The following is a 15,161-nucleotide window of genomic DNA, read 5'->3' as shown; positions in this document are numbered from 1 at the left end:
GATAGTAGTTTAGCGCTGCACGATGGCAGGGCTTTGCGGTGGGTATTAAACGTTGCCACGTCCATCTATTTAAGCGGACCAATTACGAACATTGCATATTCATCCATCTACAGTGTTTTGCCGATTTCTTAGCCTGGTGATCCCATTGGGATAATTTGCTTCTAGAGAGCCAAGGGCAAGAATTTATCACAACTCCGGTGGGGTAGTCTCACCAAGTCAAATTACTACTAGCTACAGAGTACTCATATTGTTCTTGATTAGTGTTTTATCGACAACAGAAATTCCCTTCATGTGACATTGTTGCCTATTCACTCTATCCCTCATATTGCGCGACGATACATTCTACATTAGAAAGTTGGTTGGACACCGCCAAGACACTCAAGCTTTCTTTGGCACCATAGATAGAAAAACCATATTTTTGTTCCTTTGTTTTGCTTTCTTCTTTTTAGCATCTTCACCAAACCAGAGAATCTTGAAGAGCTATCATGAAACCGAATATTCTCCTCCTAGGGCCATTGATGAGCATGGCTACTAGAACAGTATCCCAGATCTCGAATCCAACTTTTTGGGAAGATTTTGCGGACCTCGATATAATTCGCGTCAATGATACATTCTACTATTCTGCCTCGAATATGCACTACTCCCCCGGTGCCCCAGTCCTTAGTTCATACGATCTTCTGAATTGGGAGTTTGCTGGCCACTCCATCCCAGAGCTTACGTTCGGTCCAAATTACTACCTAGAAGGTGGTAACCACGCATACATACGTGGTACATGGGCTTCGACATTGAACTATCGACCAAGTACGTCAACCTTCTACTGGATGGGCTGCATTGACGGTACCACATACATTTACACGGCCCCCAACGCCGACGGCCCATGGACCCAAGCCTCAACGATCAATAAATGTTACTATGATTGTGGTCTACTCATTACAGACGATGACAAAATGTACGTTGCCTACGGGAACAGTGGGATCTCCGTTGCCGAGCTCTCTGAAGATGGGCTAAGCGAAGTGGGCTCGCAGATGGTCTTTCCTACCGACGATGCTGGATATCTGGAGGGATCCAGATTCTATCAACACGATGGGAACTTCTACATCTTTGTTGTACATCCCGCCAATGAGGAGCATATTCTTAGGTCGACCTCCGGTGTACTCGGTCCTTATGAGCGTCGCCTATTGATTTCCAATGCTGGCAATCCTGTCCCAGGGGCGGGATACCCACACCAGGGAGGTATTGTGGACACCCCGAATGGGGATTGGTATTATATGGCCTTTGTCGATGCCTATCCTGGAGGACGAATACCAGTTCTCGCTCCTTTGACCTGGGGAAGCGATGGCTGGCCTTCGGTGGAGTTGGTTGATGGTGGATGGAGCGCAACTTATGATGCGCTGAACATCACTCCCCCGTCTACCCCCATCTCATCATTTGAACCTTACACCGATAAATTCACGGGAGACATCCTCTCACCACAATGGGAATGGAATCACAACCCTGACAATGACAAGTGGTCGATCAACAATGGGGTCACTCTTACCACTGCCTCAGTAACCGATGACCTATACGCAGCGAAGAATACCTTAACCCATCGAATTCTAGGACCCATCTCGACTGCCACCATCCACCTTAATACTAGCTCCATGTTCAGCGGTGACCGTGCGGGCCTTTCACTTCTCCGTCATTTCTCCGCCTGGATTGGCGTAGTCAATGATGGAGGTACCTCTCACATCGGCGTTACCACGGGACTGGAGATGGACTCGGAGTGGAACACTGTTTCTACAGGAACTGAGAATGCTACGGCCGAGTTCTCTGGTAGTGAGATATGGCTTCGTGTCGAAGCAGATATCACTCCGTACGCGGGCAGCGGCCAGTTCTCGTACAGCTTGGATGGTGTGACGTTTACGAACTTGGGGGATATCTATGAATTGAACACTAACTGGGAGTTCTTCATGGGATACCGCTTTGGTATATTCAACTTTGCGACTACCGAGGCTGGAGGAAGCGTGGTGTTGAACTCGTTTGTCTTGTCATGATTTACCACCTTTTCCCTGCCACATGTCAACCCATTAGCATTTGGCACGTTGTATCTGTGGAGACAGGTTTGCTTTCGTATAATGTTATTGTGTATTCTCTATAGTATCCCTATGTATCTGTATAATGAATGTCAGTCCATTTCCATCTACTGTCACATCGATACTCGCTGAAAACACGTTGATACAAGAGGGCACAGGGACCTGAGTTCCAGATTGCACTCAATGTGGGCACTCGATGTGGGGACAAACGCATCAGTTCCACTTCACGGCCATTAGTTTGTCTCGGCACACAGGGTCCGAGCACTGTAGAAAGATGGGTCCAAAAGTCAGTTATCTACGTTACATTGGGTACTGAGTGCTAATGTTCGGCAAAAGCGATCTGAAACTTGCCGACTTCAAGTCAATGCAACCGGTCTACCCATATACTTCATGCAGAACGGTCACTATTCCGACCCATCGGAAGTATACTTTGGAGGAGGCAAAATGTAGAAATCGCTGCATATATTCACGGATATATGCTGATCAATGCTGAAATCGATGACATGCTGATTCGGCTGCGCCCCCCACTCCCCGGAATTTAGGCTATTTAAATATCTTCACGAAAACTGGCAGGGTTCCTGCATGCGATGTCTCGAATGAGAACAAGGCTAACTCTCCGAGAACCAGCCTTATGATTCAGTGGCTTTGCGCCCAGCTTGGAGGTTGGTCTGTGCCGAAAATTCGGAATACGTTTGATTTCTAAATGCCGATTGTGCAGGCTGGCAGCTGGTTGGCTCGTATGGTACATTGTGCCTACCCCTTTTCTCCAAAGTAAAGTAGTGCTAAGTTGAGCTAAATACCCTGCACCACTTTCCTTCCTATCGACCGATATGTGCGGGGCGAGATGCTCTCTAGACCTTGCTACTGGTCGGGCTTGGGTCCAACATCAGGAAACATGCCCGACCCGCGGGTTCAGATCCTAAACCCCTACCTAAACTATACACCCACGGGTTGGGTGTATCAATCCATGGTTTACCTATAAACTCACCAAAATTGTGTTTAGAATATATAAAAATACATAGCTATTATAGATGTGTTATTCTAGCCTGTATATGTCTAGTATTTGCTCTATTTAGACGTTGACAGGTAAGTACGAAGAACCCATGTGTTTAAGATCTAAACCTCTGCCTATCCCGCGGGTTTAGAGCAGGGGCTGAGAAATTGCCAAGAAACAGGTCCGGTCAAACCCGCGGGTTTTGACGAGCCCTAATGATGTGCTATCTTGCCGAGAGTCTCCCCATCTAGTACTCAACAAACAGCTTCGAGGCTTTTTAGTAGGACGCAATAGGGCTTGGTAAACCTTGGGGTGTCTCATATCCCAAGGGTCCTTTAGCCGTCAATGGAGCCCCACAGAGTGATCCTTGAATATCAAACACAACATCCATACATGCCATCCTAATGCAACATACTGCGTAGTACGCACCTCTACCATATCCAAGTCTCCTTCTAGAGTTTCAATACTTTTGCCTAAATAGCTCACTGCGCCGAAGAAATACCAGATCGGCAGCGAGATACCATATATATATCCCCCTAAGTCAACAATCATCATAACTTCTCTTGAACACATCCAGTCTCTATTTATCACTCTATCTTTCTCGTTCCGACTTCAAAATGGTCCAATTTCCATCAATCGCTCGGTGTACACTCCTTGCAACTGCTGCATCGGCGTACGTGACTAGCCGACAGGCAGCGCAGAGCGTTCACGATGCCTTCACCGCAGCTGGGAAGATGTATTTCGGGACTATCGCGGAGCAGGCTCTGCTGGAAAACCCTCAGAATGAACCCATAATTGCTGCGAACTTTGGCGCTCTAACTTGCGAAAACAGCATGAAGTGGGATGCCACTGAGCGTATGTGTTTTCTATACTGCTACTGCATGGTTAACAATGCTGACGCCAAATAGCTACCCAGGGGGGCTATACCTTCGATGGAGCTGACTATGTTGTATGTTGCTGTTCTTTACTTCCTTTCGAGCTTTGTTAATGGGGTGTAGGTCAATTATGCCGTGGAAAAAGGAAAGTTGCTTCGCGGACACACACTTCGTATGTTTCACCCATCCTACATCCATTCGAACGAATGTATTAAGCAAGACATGCCGCAGTCTGGCACTCCCAGCTCCCCTCATGGGTTTCCCAGATTAGTGACCCCGCCACCTTAACCGGCGTCATCCAAGACCACGTCACCACCCTGGTGTCCCGATGGAAGGGACAGATCTACGCTTGGGTATGGCACATATCATTCATCATGGGACAATTCACTAACAGCCATAGGATGTGGTGAACGAAATTTTCGCTGAAGATGGGTCCCTTCGCGAGAGTGTGTTTTCAAACGTCCTTGGAGAGGACTTTGTTCGGATTGCCTTTGAAGCTGCCCGTGCTGCGGATCCCGACTGCAAGCTTTACATCAATGACTACAAGTGGGAAATTATCACCCTAGGATATGTGACGGCATGCTGACTACATATTCTAGCCTGGACGACGCCTCCTACCCGAAGACCCAAGGGTTCGTGAGCAAAGTCGGTGAATGGATCGCTGCTGGAGTTCCCATTGATGGAATTGGTGAGTGGCTCGCATAGCTACCCAACCACGCATAGTATAAACTAACCTCCCTTAGGCTCTCAGTCTCATTTCGGGTAAGATCTTTATAACTTCATAAGATAGAATCCAGCCATACTGACCCTACATCTTAGTGCTGGAGGCTTCCCTACATCCGGCGCCCAGGCAGCGCTTGAAGCGCTTGCGTCAACTGGTGTTTCTGAAGTTGCCGTTACCGAGCTTGATATTGGAGGCGGTACTTCGGAAGATTGGGTCAATGTCAGTAAACCTGTCCTTCTTGCCAGCTGAGTAGTACTTACAGGAAACTCCAGGTCGTCAATGCATGCCTGAATGTCGAGAACTGCATCGGGATTACCGTCTGGGGTGTCTCTGACAAGGTAATTAACTGCCTTTTCTTTCCATTAGATGTACACTTGGAAGCTAACAACATCTAGGATTCCTGGCGCGCCGAAGAAAGTCCCCTTTTGTTCGATGCGAACTACCAGCCAAAGGATGCTTACGGTGCTATAATCGCAGCGCTCTAACCTGAGCTTGATATTTATATTGGTTCTGTGACGGGCATAAGACCAGGTGATGGTGGAATTTTATTCAGCTTCGGGTATAAGTCTGTCACTCACGTAGTACTACTTGAACCTTGAACCATCAGACTATACACCAGAAAACGTATTGTCCGACTTTGGAACGCTTTCGCAGCTTATTAGACATAGTAATTTAAGTTTCGACAAGGTATTTAGGCTGCCTATTGTAGTACTCAATAGGATTATCGATATATGGTAATCTGCGTTTTGCCCAATATTGGCCGCCATCCCAGATACATACACGCAGGTGCCAGGGCACCATCAATCCAGTATATGTAAGTATTCCCCTACTCTGTAGTATATGGTGTATGGGGCATGCTGATTGGCTACATTTCTATGTTCGTGCATGCCGTACCTGTTGCCTATCTCCTAAATATCCTGATTGAATGCAGTATAGGGTCTCTCCCTCTTTTTGCTTTTCCAATACTCTGAAGGTATCTTGATAAGCAGATACCTCCTCTTCTTTGTCCTCTTCTACAGTCCACGCGGCGGCGAGTAACTTGTCACTTCACATACAAACTCCAGCCGCACTTTTCCCGCCGTGAGATTCGATTTGACGTAATATATATTGAACACTGTATGAACCTCTTCAGTATTTCTTCTATTACTCCGAGACTATCTTAACAATATATATTATCTCTCTCTGCTCAACCACTTTCTGTTATCTCATACTGAAAAAGGGCGCATATAACCGCTCTCATGTGTTGGCACTTTGGCGTAGTCACTGTATGACTCGATACATCGCTAACCGTAACTATATTGCAATACACTAATTCCGATTTTACTCCAAAGATCCATTCTCAGTAATTCAATTTTTATAGAAGGAGCTGTCAGTGATCCTATCCCGATGCGAAAAAACATATCCAAATCCGTGAAAATAGTAATCTATGGCAAGTCAGTTTTATGACTCAACAATCTTTCTCGGTAGACAGAATACGATCTGAGAGCGCCGATGAATTATACAGTCGCTTGATATTCTATCATTGGGAAATTTGGAGGCATAACTTGTCACATATTGCATGAGCTTTAGGGGCCTTGGAGTACCAGCGGACGCAGAAAGTGAAGTCAAGTGACTGTTTGCAAAAAGCAAATATTCAATCCGTTCAATTCCGGGAAGGATAGTTGGCCCATACTAACTTAGTATAGTTGTAGTAAACTATCTCGGATTAGAACAGATGCAAACTTCCGCACGGCAGAGCAAAATATCCGAGATGATAACCATAACCAACTGTAGAGGAAAGCTTCTACATGGGCTCCATGAGACATTCTAGATGGCATAGATCAGAGCTATTGAGTTGCGAGAAGAACTCCTCTCTTTCCTCTACTTTATGTTTCGCAGTGGATGCAAGAGGCTTGCGGTTAGCTATGACGATTGGGTTTGTTTAGAGCAGAAAGGGCGAGCGGCGCTACTCAGCGTAAGCGTATGTATCTAAGGCTGACTGGATTAGAGTCAGTTGGACCATCGTCACTCGGGCACCTAGTACTCACCCTGAGGCTTTCGTGACCTCCTGGATCGACCCATCACGTTCGAGAACAGCGACACCAATGACGGCTTGCCGCAGTATAAATGCTGTGTTAAGCCCTACTGGCCCGGCTCCAACAATAATAACGGTGAAAAGCTTAGCTTCTCCGATATATCCATGTTACTCTTTTGTTCCGTGCGTATCTGTAGACGTATCCTTGGGCAAATTTGATGACATTGTAAATATCCCGTTTAGCTTCCTTGCGAGGCTCAGGTTGCATTTATCAGCGCGGCAGTCAACAGTCCCTCATCGTGCGTCAATGTGGGACCCTTCTACTCCGCTTTGTTCAAATATTCCCGGAAAAGCCGGCTTATATTTTACCATACTCAATACCCTTTTTACTGGCCTCTACAACTTGCAAAAATCGCCCGTGGAGTACTCGGGCGTAGGGATGTCCAATGCCGACATTCGAGCCTCTCCCCATGGATTTACTGTGTATGAACAGCGGTCGGTCTTTGCAGCATTTACCAAAACCGATATCTTGATGTATCGACCAAAGCTGCAATGTTTGGTGCTTATACCATTATCTTACCCCTATACCCTTATGTTGAGACAGATTTCTATTTATTCTTGGCTACAAATTTCCTTCCAGCCTGGTCCTGGCCACATAATTTGGCGAAAGGCATGGGTTTGGTGTAGGTATTACCATTGATTGAATCAGTGAGACCGGTATAGGACGAACAGGGCGGGAGCTTCATACCAAGTGTGCCGCATCAACCAGGAATAGTTAAGGAGCAAGGAAACAGGTAGCCGCCAGGTGTCGACTGTCCAGCGACAGAATGGACTAGTAGCTTCTGAAGCTGCGAGTTCGAACAAGAAGATCTTGTCGTCTATATAGGACGGACCTAGTCGGGTTTAGCAACTCAATACACACTCTAAGAAGTAATATATTCCTTGACATCGAGCTACACAACGTGTGACTGGCTATAGGATAGTTTATTATGAGCAAGGCTATGTTTCCATGCAAGACGGGAAACGATAACAATAGTCCATCTGGCAAGTGGTCTCGATTGGTGTTAAAGACCCATGTAGAGTCACTATAAGTTTCACTTTAATGGGGCGTACTGCAGGCTATATATTTGGTGAAACACTAGTGGAATATATTGATGGGCTAAATGCAAGACAGAATGGAAGCCTTCAAGATTTCTGGTGACATCGGACCACAATCATGCAGGACTAAAGTATACCCGGTATGTCGGGTTATGTGGCCCCAAGTCCGATATGGGTCAACGCGGTAGCCAAGCAGCAATATGTCTGTTGTGGTAGGAGCCAGATCTCGTGAAGAATCACTCGTTATAATATACTTTTGCAGTTGTCTAGCCATATGCGTCTTCACAACGCCCTGGCTAGGCATGGAACACTTCGTTCGGAGTATACTAGAGGCTTCAGTACCTCGCCTTGTGCTTCACGAGCTAGTCAGCGGGAATGCAGGTTCCGGGCCGCGAGGGTGAGATACGCCATCAGAGGGCATTGCTGTGCGGAGCCATGATGAGCTCTCGGTTTTTGGCTGGAGCCGAGGATGGCCGCGGACGAAACCAAACCCCGAGCTCCGAGAACGGGATGGAGCTCCTGTTCAAGCCTCAACGATCCGGCGCTGCGAAGTAGAGGAGTACACGCAATCGTTAGGATCCTGCCAAAGTCTATAGCAGTCATGGCATCGAAGGGCAGGGGTATTTAGAAGTGACTTGGAGCTAGGAACGTAATTGACCGGAGTTCTCCAAGCTGCTAGGGCTTCTTCCTTGTACCACTCACAATTCTATCTTGCCATCGTCTTCTCGGAAACCAGTGGTCCAACATGACCTACAAAGACAGTGTTTCAGTCGCCATCATTGGTGGTGGAATTGCTGGGATGACACTCGCCAACATCTTAGAACAGGCAGGTATCTCATACATTCTTTGGGAAGCCTACCATCAAGTTGCACCCCCGGCTGGCGCCAGTGTTGGACTAATGCCAAACGGTCTACGGGTTCTCGATCAGATCGGGATTCTCGATGAGGTTGAGCACTATATGGTTCCTCATGTGGATTGGGAGCATCGCGATGGCGATGGCACCCTGTACTGCACCCAGAGCGCATTGCGATTGTTACCGAAGGCGTGCGTTCTAGAATACCAGTATCGTAAGTGATGAACTTCTTACTGACCTGGGTGCAGGCTCGGATATAGCACTATCTTTATGGAGAGGCAGCGACTTCTCGAGATATTATTCGACAACATCCGGGATAAGACAACCGTCTGTACCGGAAAGCGCGTGTCTCTAGTAGAGAACTTCGACACGCATGCTCTAGTAACCGCCACGGATGGAACGCAGGTACGCTGCCAGTTCGTTGCCGGAGCCGATGGCGTTCACAGCGTGGTCCGACAAGCAATTGAGGCTGCATGCCTTGCTGACCTTAGGATTCCAGAAGATTGTACGTTAGCGCATGCCTCGTATTGCATGTCAGCCTTGCACTAAATGAGAGAACAAACCATGAGCTTGCTAACACTCCCATTTCCAGACTTTGCAACCAAGATCTCTTGTGTCTACGGCATCTCAGACCCACTTCCACCATCGTCCCGTATCACTGCCGGCCGGAACTTTACCATCTACCAAGCCTCATCCTCGCTCTTGCTTTTCACTGGTCGAAACGGGGTTATCTATTGGTTTATCTTCTCCTCTCTGGATACCACGATTCCGTACAGCGAGACCAAGCGTTATGGAGATGGTGACATCGAAGTGGCTTTTGCCAGGGTCGCTCACATTCGTGTCACACCAGCCGTGACCTTCGCTGAAGTATTCCGTAACCGACGCACCGCTGTCATGACGCCACTTGAGGAAGGTATAGCACTACGTTGGGCAGCCGGTCGCATGGTGCTGATGGGCGACGCAGCACACAAGATGGTGCCTCACGCAGCCATGGGTGCCAACCAGGCCATGGAGTCGGCCGCCTGTTTCGCCAGCCGCCTACTAGAACTGCGCGCACAACTTGGCGGTTGCAATATATCCGCTGATTTGCCGCCTTTGGTCTCTCCTGTGCTGGTCGAAGCGTGCCTGGAGGGCTATGTCCAGAAAAGGAAGCCTCGTATAGAGCACGTCGTGAAGGGTGCGAGTCTCTCGTGCCGCATACAGCTTAAAATAGGGGATGCTGCGCAGAAGCATATTCCTAGGCTGCCTAGCTTGGGGGATGAGCGGTGGTTGGAGGAACTCCTCAAAATGCTGTACAAGGCTGAGAAGATTGAACCTTGGGATGTGGACAGTGAGCGTATGCGGTACTACTCTGAACAGGCCCAGAAGAGATGTGGCAGTGTGAAGCGGATCTTGGACAATTGCTGATGAATAGCGGCGGGAGGGGGACTTTAACTCGGCCTTACTCTACCCTCCACATGGATACCTAGCTGTATGTTAAATTGCTTCCACCTTTAACCTTTCTATTTATTATCAGCGCGAAAGTTACTAGCGAAATGTGAAAACGTTAATCTTTGTACTTGTTCCTTTGGTTCGTGGCAAAAGATGCTTGTGTTCTAAATATGTTAAACCCGACTCAACCAAATGCGAAGGTTAGCCGCAATGTAAATTGAACCAAGCCAATGTCATATCAGATGAGTTTCTCCATGTGCTTTTGCGCTGGAGACCTTCTCATGTTTACATGTCATCCTAGCGCCCTTCCCAATAGGTTTCCTCTGTTTTTTATTCTTTTTTTCTTTCTTTTTTGTTCTTGAGGGCCTTTCGAGACTCTCCGGCTGATTCAAGGCTCTCCTATGTAAATGGTTCAACCTACAAGGCTCTATGTCTTTCCCATTATTGGCATGCCCCCTTCTGGCCTTGGCGGTTATGGCCTAGGCCGCTAATGGAATACGGCATCACTGTCCCTCAAACATGATAGTGTAGCCATGAAGCAGTCACATAACTCAAAGTAGGGCTGGCCAGGTTCCCCGAAACGCCCGCCCCGAACCTGGTAATTTCCCGGGTCGGGTCCTTGATCCAGAACAGAACCTGCTTCTAGGAGTGGACTTTAGTACTGAAATCTATTCTAAATTAAAAAATTGTCTAGATTTTACTTGGTGTTATATGATTAAAATTCTATATTTAGATTATATATATAGAGAGAGAGAATGATTAGAGATATAGAGCATTGAAAATTTTAATCTTAGATCTGAACAAATAAAGTATTCAATCAATAAGTAGTATCAATACAGTGAGGCTTTTAGTCGCGTCCAAAATGAGTGGGCTGGCTCACTCACTTGTGGAATACGTTAGCTAAAGCTACCATTCATAGAAGACACAGGTATGCATGTATTCTGTTATGACGCCACTATCAGTGGTAAACCACTCGCACGTAATGATATGTACTCGTTATCGGTATATTGGTAGGCATTCGTGCTGACATACATATCGTATGCCGCAACAAAGTCATGCCATCATCGGACTGGTCGAGCCTATTCAAACTTTATCTGTTTAACTTTCGGATGCAACGGAATCGCTGAATTTCTAAGGTTGTGGTACGATTACAACAGCTAGAGTATTAGTATTTTCAGTTAATGACACATCCAAAACAATAACTAATATACTTTCCATAAGGACTTTCCAAGTAGATCCAATTTTAACCATATAAAGCGTGTTCGATTCATGGCATATATTACTACGCGGAAGTATTTCCCAAAGCGCTATATCCTTGGTTCACGGGTCCATGGTACCTTGTGGATAGGTTAGTCCGAAGTATGACATAGTGTACTATGACAGTTCTACTTGACATAGCCGGAGATAGTAACAGATGATTGTCCATAAACGAAAACGGCTTCTCCTATGGCATGTTTATAAGCATGTTACACCAATCTATGGATATAATGTCATTCTCAGGTTATAGAAGGGACATGTCTCCCTGTCTAGCCAGTAGAAGAACAGTAGAGACGTCATTGTAGGCAATTATGACTTTGGATATGATGCTTCCCGTTTCCCTATTGGCATAGATAGGGTTCCAGGGCTGTAAACATACGTCTTCATGATATATTCATGAATTTAATCTGGTCATATGATGAGACAATTCTGACGATGAAAGGCCAGCATACACTGTCGGTGTGTTTTCGGCTTCATTTACACAGAGCCATGTTGCTGTATACTTTCGATCCAATCCGACCAAGTCTTGCCCCATCGAAACCTATATAAAGGCGCAACATTCTACTGTATCCCATCGTTTGGTCCTCAAGTCCCATCATTCTAATATTTTATGATCAGGCTCATACCATACAACAAAGACCAATCCTCTTATACCTCTTAAAAATCTCCATAGAACACCCTGGCTAATATGCTACCCTGGGAAAAGGACGGACCTTATGGCGGCCGTGGGGGCAGTCCCTATGATCTCAGAGATCCCGAACACAAGATAAAGCGTATTGACGCCTGGGACGCGAATTGGAAGAACTACCCTGTCCTCGGTGCACTCAGATTCCAATTCGACGATGGCCACCAAAGCGAGCGTATTGGGGGCAAAGACCCTCACACCGACTATCACCTCCATTCTTTCGAATTCTTGGACGGTGAAAGAATAAATCATATGACTGTATTTGCAGGACATAACGACGGTTTTTTCAACGGGTTTCAGTTCCACACAACCCTAAACCGCCACTGGGAGGTTGGGGGACGGGAGGGGGAAGCAACTGACCTGCCAAACCTTGGTAATGGTGAATGGGTTGGGGCTACCGGCAGAGATGAAGTCAGTGGTGCTGATGCCGTTGTGGACAGCATGTGTCTCTATTTCAAGAAGGAAAGAGAAGATACGTTTTCGGGCTACTAAATCACATCCACATCATTGAGAATCTAGTACAATGTTAACAATATAATCTGTGCTATAAGGTCAACACATGGCATAAATGCCAACATTGCCAGTCGGGTATGGATTGCTAACATTCTGTCCACTACGTAAAGACCTTGCCTTGTGGTGGAAAAGGTACACGGTAGATTTACATTAAAAAAAATTCACTTAATCGCCTCTAAAATCTCTATGTTTTACTGGTTTGAAAGGTCTATCAAGGGGCTGATGAGCCAGGGTCTAGAGATTACTATCATGTCAATAATTCGCTGGCATTGGTTTGATGGGATAGAAGAAGAAGAAAAAAGAAAGCCCATGGATCTACTCGTTCGACGAATGGAAACTTCTATCCGTCACTGTATCACAAGAAGGATCGTCCACACCAGGCATATCCTGCTTGATGTTAACTCGTTCTGACCCAGAAGTCCCGCAATGCACTTATAGCTTTCCCTCGAGCCAGGCGGTATCCGGAAGTCAACCTGCGCAGAGGGTACTGTCGAAGTAATACTATCGCCGTCAGATATGACATCCAACCTTAACAGATTCCATTTATCGTCGACTTTCTGTAGGCGACAGATGAATCGTTTCGATGGAATGTAGTCGCACTGTTGTCCTTCATAGGAAAAGCGAATCGAGATAGACCCTGTTGATTCAGTGACAGCTTGGTCTCCCATCCGGTGGACTTCAATGGGACAGATTGTTAACTGCTCACGTCCCACCAGAAGTCATGGTTTGTGAGCCATTCACAAGCCCATCAACATTTCCTTGGAACCTGTGGAACACCTCGGAATAAGAATCGGAGGAAGATCTTGGAGTTGAGTTATCCTTACCATGTACTCTCAATATGAGCTTTCGTGGGATCTGGATGGCAGCAGTTGTGAAGCTCTTCCCATTGGAGGGTTTCTTGATCACATCGCTAAAATTTAAGGATTCGATGGAAAGCTCAGCCGAAACCTCCATGATTACCCAACCCAGGATCTCGTTTTTGCCCCAGACCTGCTTGATGTACTACACGTTAAAGCTCAAGTAGACGTCGAGGCAGAAAATAGAACGTAAACTCACAGCCCAATGGATAATTCTAACCTACATCAGCGGAACAGTGACTCACTCTATAAACCTGGCAGCTAAATGGGATTCACCATCGGCTATGCGGATGTTGGCCTCTATATATGTCTGTCATAAGCGGCAGAGTGGGTGTGAAATGTCCAACCAAAACAGTCGTATCAAGGCATCTTAATAATAATGGGAAAACGGCCAATAGACCCAGAGAGCTAAGATTAGCCGAAGAAGAAATCAAGGGTGTGGCTGATGGACTATACGGCAGATACCGCGAATGATACAAATCGGTTTAACTTGATGTTTTGATTAAGCAATTCGCTCTATTTGACTATCATGGTCCGACTAGGGTGGAAGGTACCGCATCTCAGCTTTCCGACCAGAGGCATTATGAAACTACACACTCATAGGCGAATCAAAAACACCTGTACAACGAACCCGTACCCTGGAGGTTCATCCCAATACAATGGGGAGCCAGAGGAACTATCCCAGATTCAACGCGTGAGCTACCTGGGAAGGCTGACTTTTATCGTGCTACAGCTTCCCCGGTAGACAACCAAAGTCCATGAAACTCTCCCAGTCCGTCCATCAAAGCAATTGGTATCGCAGTAGGATACTTCGTCCAGGGATCTAGCTAGATGAGATTGATGTCGTGAAGCTCAGCCGAGGGCAATGGCCTATTTAAGCGCTCAGTGTGAAGGCACACGGCTGGATCCACAAGGGCTTTGTGAGGGAGCTGGAGCATCACAGCATCCTTCGCCTTGGTATCGAAGAGAAGCGCGTCCGTTCGGTCGCGAAGTAATTGGATTATTTGTTGTCTGGGTTCTTCCACATGTTCGACACCGATGCCCCGAAGTACTATATCCCTCGGCCCCAACGTGACAGCCAGCTGCTATGGTAGGCACCATGGCCCCAATTCGAGTGCACAAGTGAACAACACTTGTGGCGCCACTCCACGAGCCGAATTGCTTCTAGAGTGCTGGTAGGATTGTCGTGTTTAGATACTGCCTCTGTTGTTCCCCAGAGGATCTGCCGTCGGCAATGGTCGCAAGAGGGGTCCTTCCACCGTAGCTGGGTCTGCTGAGTGAAATCACGGGGACTGTCGAAGCTCGTGCGTCGCGCGCAACAGAGTGCTGTGAGTCAATTTCAAAGTACTCTACATCATAGCCGCCTCCGTGCACGCAGATCAACAAGAGCATGTATCTTCGAACATTCGATGTCTGCTGAGGGCTGTATACACGGCCAGCCAGGTTGTTGCCATCAGGCAATTGGAGATCGAAAGGTTGCATCATGACGAGACCGACTGGGCGAGCTGCCCCTGCGACGGCGATGTTGGATTCTCTGTGAACAGAAGTGTTACCCAGCAGCCTGGGGCCAAAAGGATAGTTTGCCAACGTTGGCACTGAGCAGAAAATAGAAAGAAAGCAGCTAGGAACCGTGGATGGTAGGATGGTAGCAAACAATCTGAGTTTAGAACTTGACCTCTATGTGCTCTCGCCATAACGTTTCTCGTTCTCCACTTTCTCTCATGGGCTTTACGTGAATTGAGGCTCGGAATTACCGATGGTAAGTTTAGTTTGATGAATGGCATAGGA

General features: G+C 46.9%; 5 protein-coding genes across 5 annotated transcripts; 4 read left to right on the top strand and 1 right to left on the bottom strand.

Annotated features, from left to right (window-relative positions):
* Positions 1 to 485: 485 nt before the first annotated feature.
* On the top strand, positions 486 to 2,033 carry BDV38DRAFT_281838 (putative xylosidase/glycosyl hydrolase; the record flags this gene model as incomplete). The annotated part of the gene is made up of 1 exon (XM_032059648.1): positions 486 to 2,033. The coding sequence occupies one exon, from the start codon at positions 486 to 488 to the stop codon at positions 2,031 to 2,033; it is 1,548 nt and encodes a 515-aa protein (XP_031914592.1).
* A 1,650-nt stretch (positions 2,034 to 3,683) lies between these two features.
* On the top strand, positions 3,684 to 5,150 carry BDV38DRAFT_270413 (endo-1,4-beta-xylanase; the record flags this gene model as incomplete). The annotated part of the gene is made up of 10 exons (XM_032057151.1): positions 3,684 to 3,921; positions 3,975 to 4,015; positions 4,065 to 4,113; positions 4,173 to 4,294; positions 4,342 to 4,487; positions 4,541 to 4,629; positions 4,685 to 4,703; positions 4,761 to 4,884; positions 4,938 to 5,003; positions 5,061 to 5,150. The coding sequence occupies 10 exons, from the start codon at positions 3,684 to 3,686 to the stop codon at positions 5,148 to 5,150; spliced, it is 984 nt and encodes a 327-aa protein (XP_031914591.1).
* A 3,372-nt stretch (positions 5,151 to 8,522) lies between these two features.
* Positions 8,523 to 10,037, top strand: BDV38DRAFT_281836 (FAD-dependent oxidoreductase; the record flags this gene model as incomplete). The annotated part of the gene is made up of 3 exons (XM_032059647.1): positions 8,523 to 8,821; positions 8,879 to 9,135; positions 9,223 to 10,037. 3 exons carry the CDS (start codon positions 8,523 to 8,525, stop codon positions 10,035 to 10,037), a joined length of 1,371 nt encoding a protein of 456 aa, XP_031914590.1.
* A 1,969-nt stretch (positions 10,038 to 12,006) lies between these two features.
* BDV38DRAFT_281835 (uncharacterized protein) lies at positions 12,007 to 12,495 on the top strand (the record flags this gene model as incomplete). The annotated part of the gene is made up of 1 exon (XM_032059646.1): positions 12,007 to 12,495. The coding sequence occupies one exon, from the start codon at positions 12,007 to 12,009 to the stop codon at positions 12,493 to 12,495; it is 489 nt and encodes a 162-aa protein (XP_031914589.1).
* A 2,042-nt stretch (positions 12,496 to 14,537) lies between these two features.
* BDV38DRAFT_281834 (uncharacterized protein) lies at positions 14,538 to 14,855 on the bottom strand (the record flags this gene model as incomplete). The annotated part of the gene is made up of 1 exon (XM_032059645.1): positions 14,538 to 14,855. The coding sequence occupies one exon, from the start codon at positions 14,853 to 14,855 to the stop codon at positions 14,538 to 14,540; it is 318 nt and encodes a 105-aa protein (XP_031914588.1).
* Positions 14,856 to 15,161: the final 306 nt, after the last annotated feature.

Source organism: Aspergillus pseudotamarii (assembly GCF_009193445.1).
Source record: "Aspergillus pseudotamarii strain CBS 117625 unplaced genomic scaffold BDV38scaffold_20, whole genome shotgun sequence".
Taxonomy (NCBI): domain Eukaryota; kingdom Fungi; phylum Ascomycota; class Eurotiomycetes; order Eurotiales; family Aspergillaceae; genus Aspergillus; species Aspergillus pseudotamarii.
Note: the sequence above shows the minus strand (reverse complement) of the source record. Positions and strands in the feature narration are given on the sequence as shown.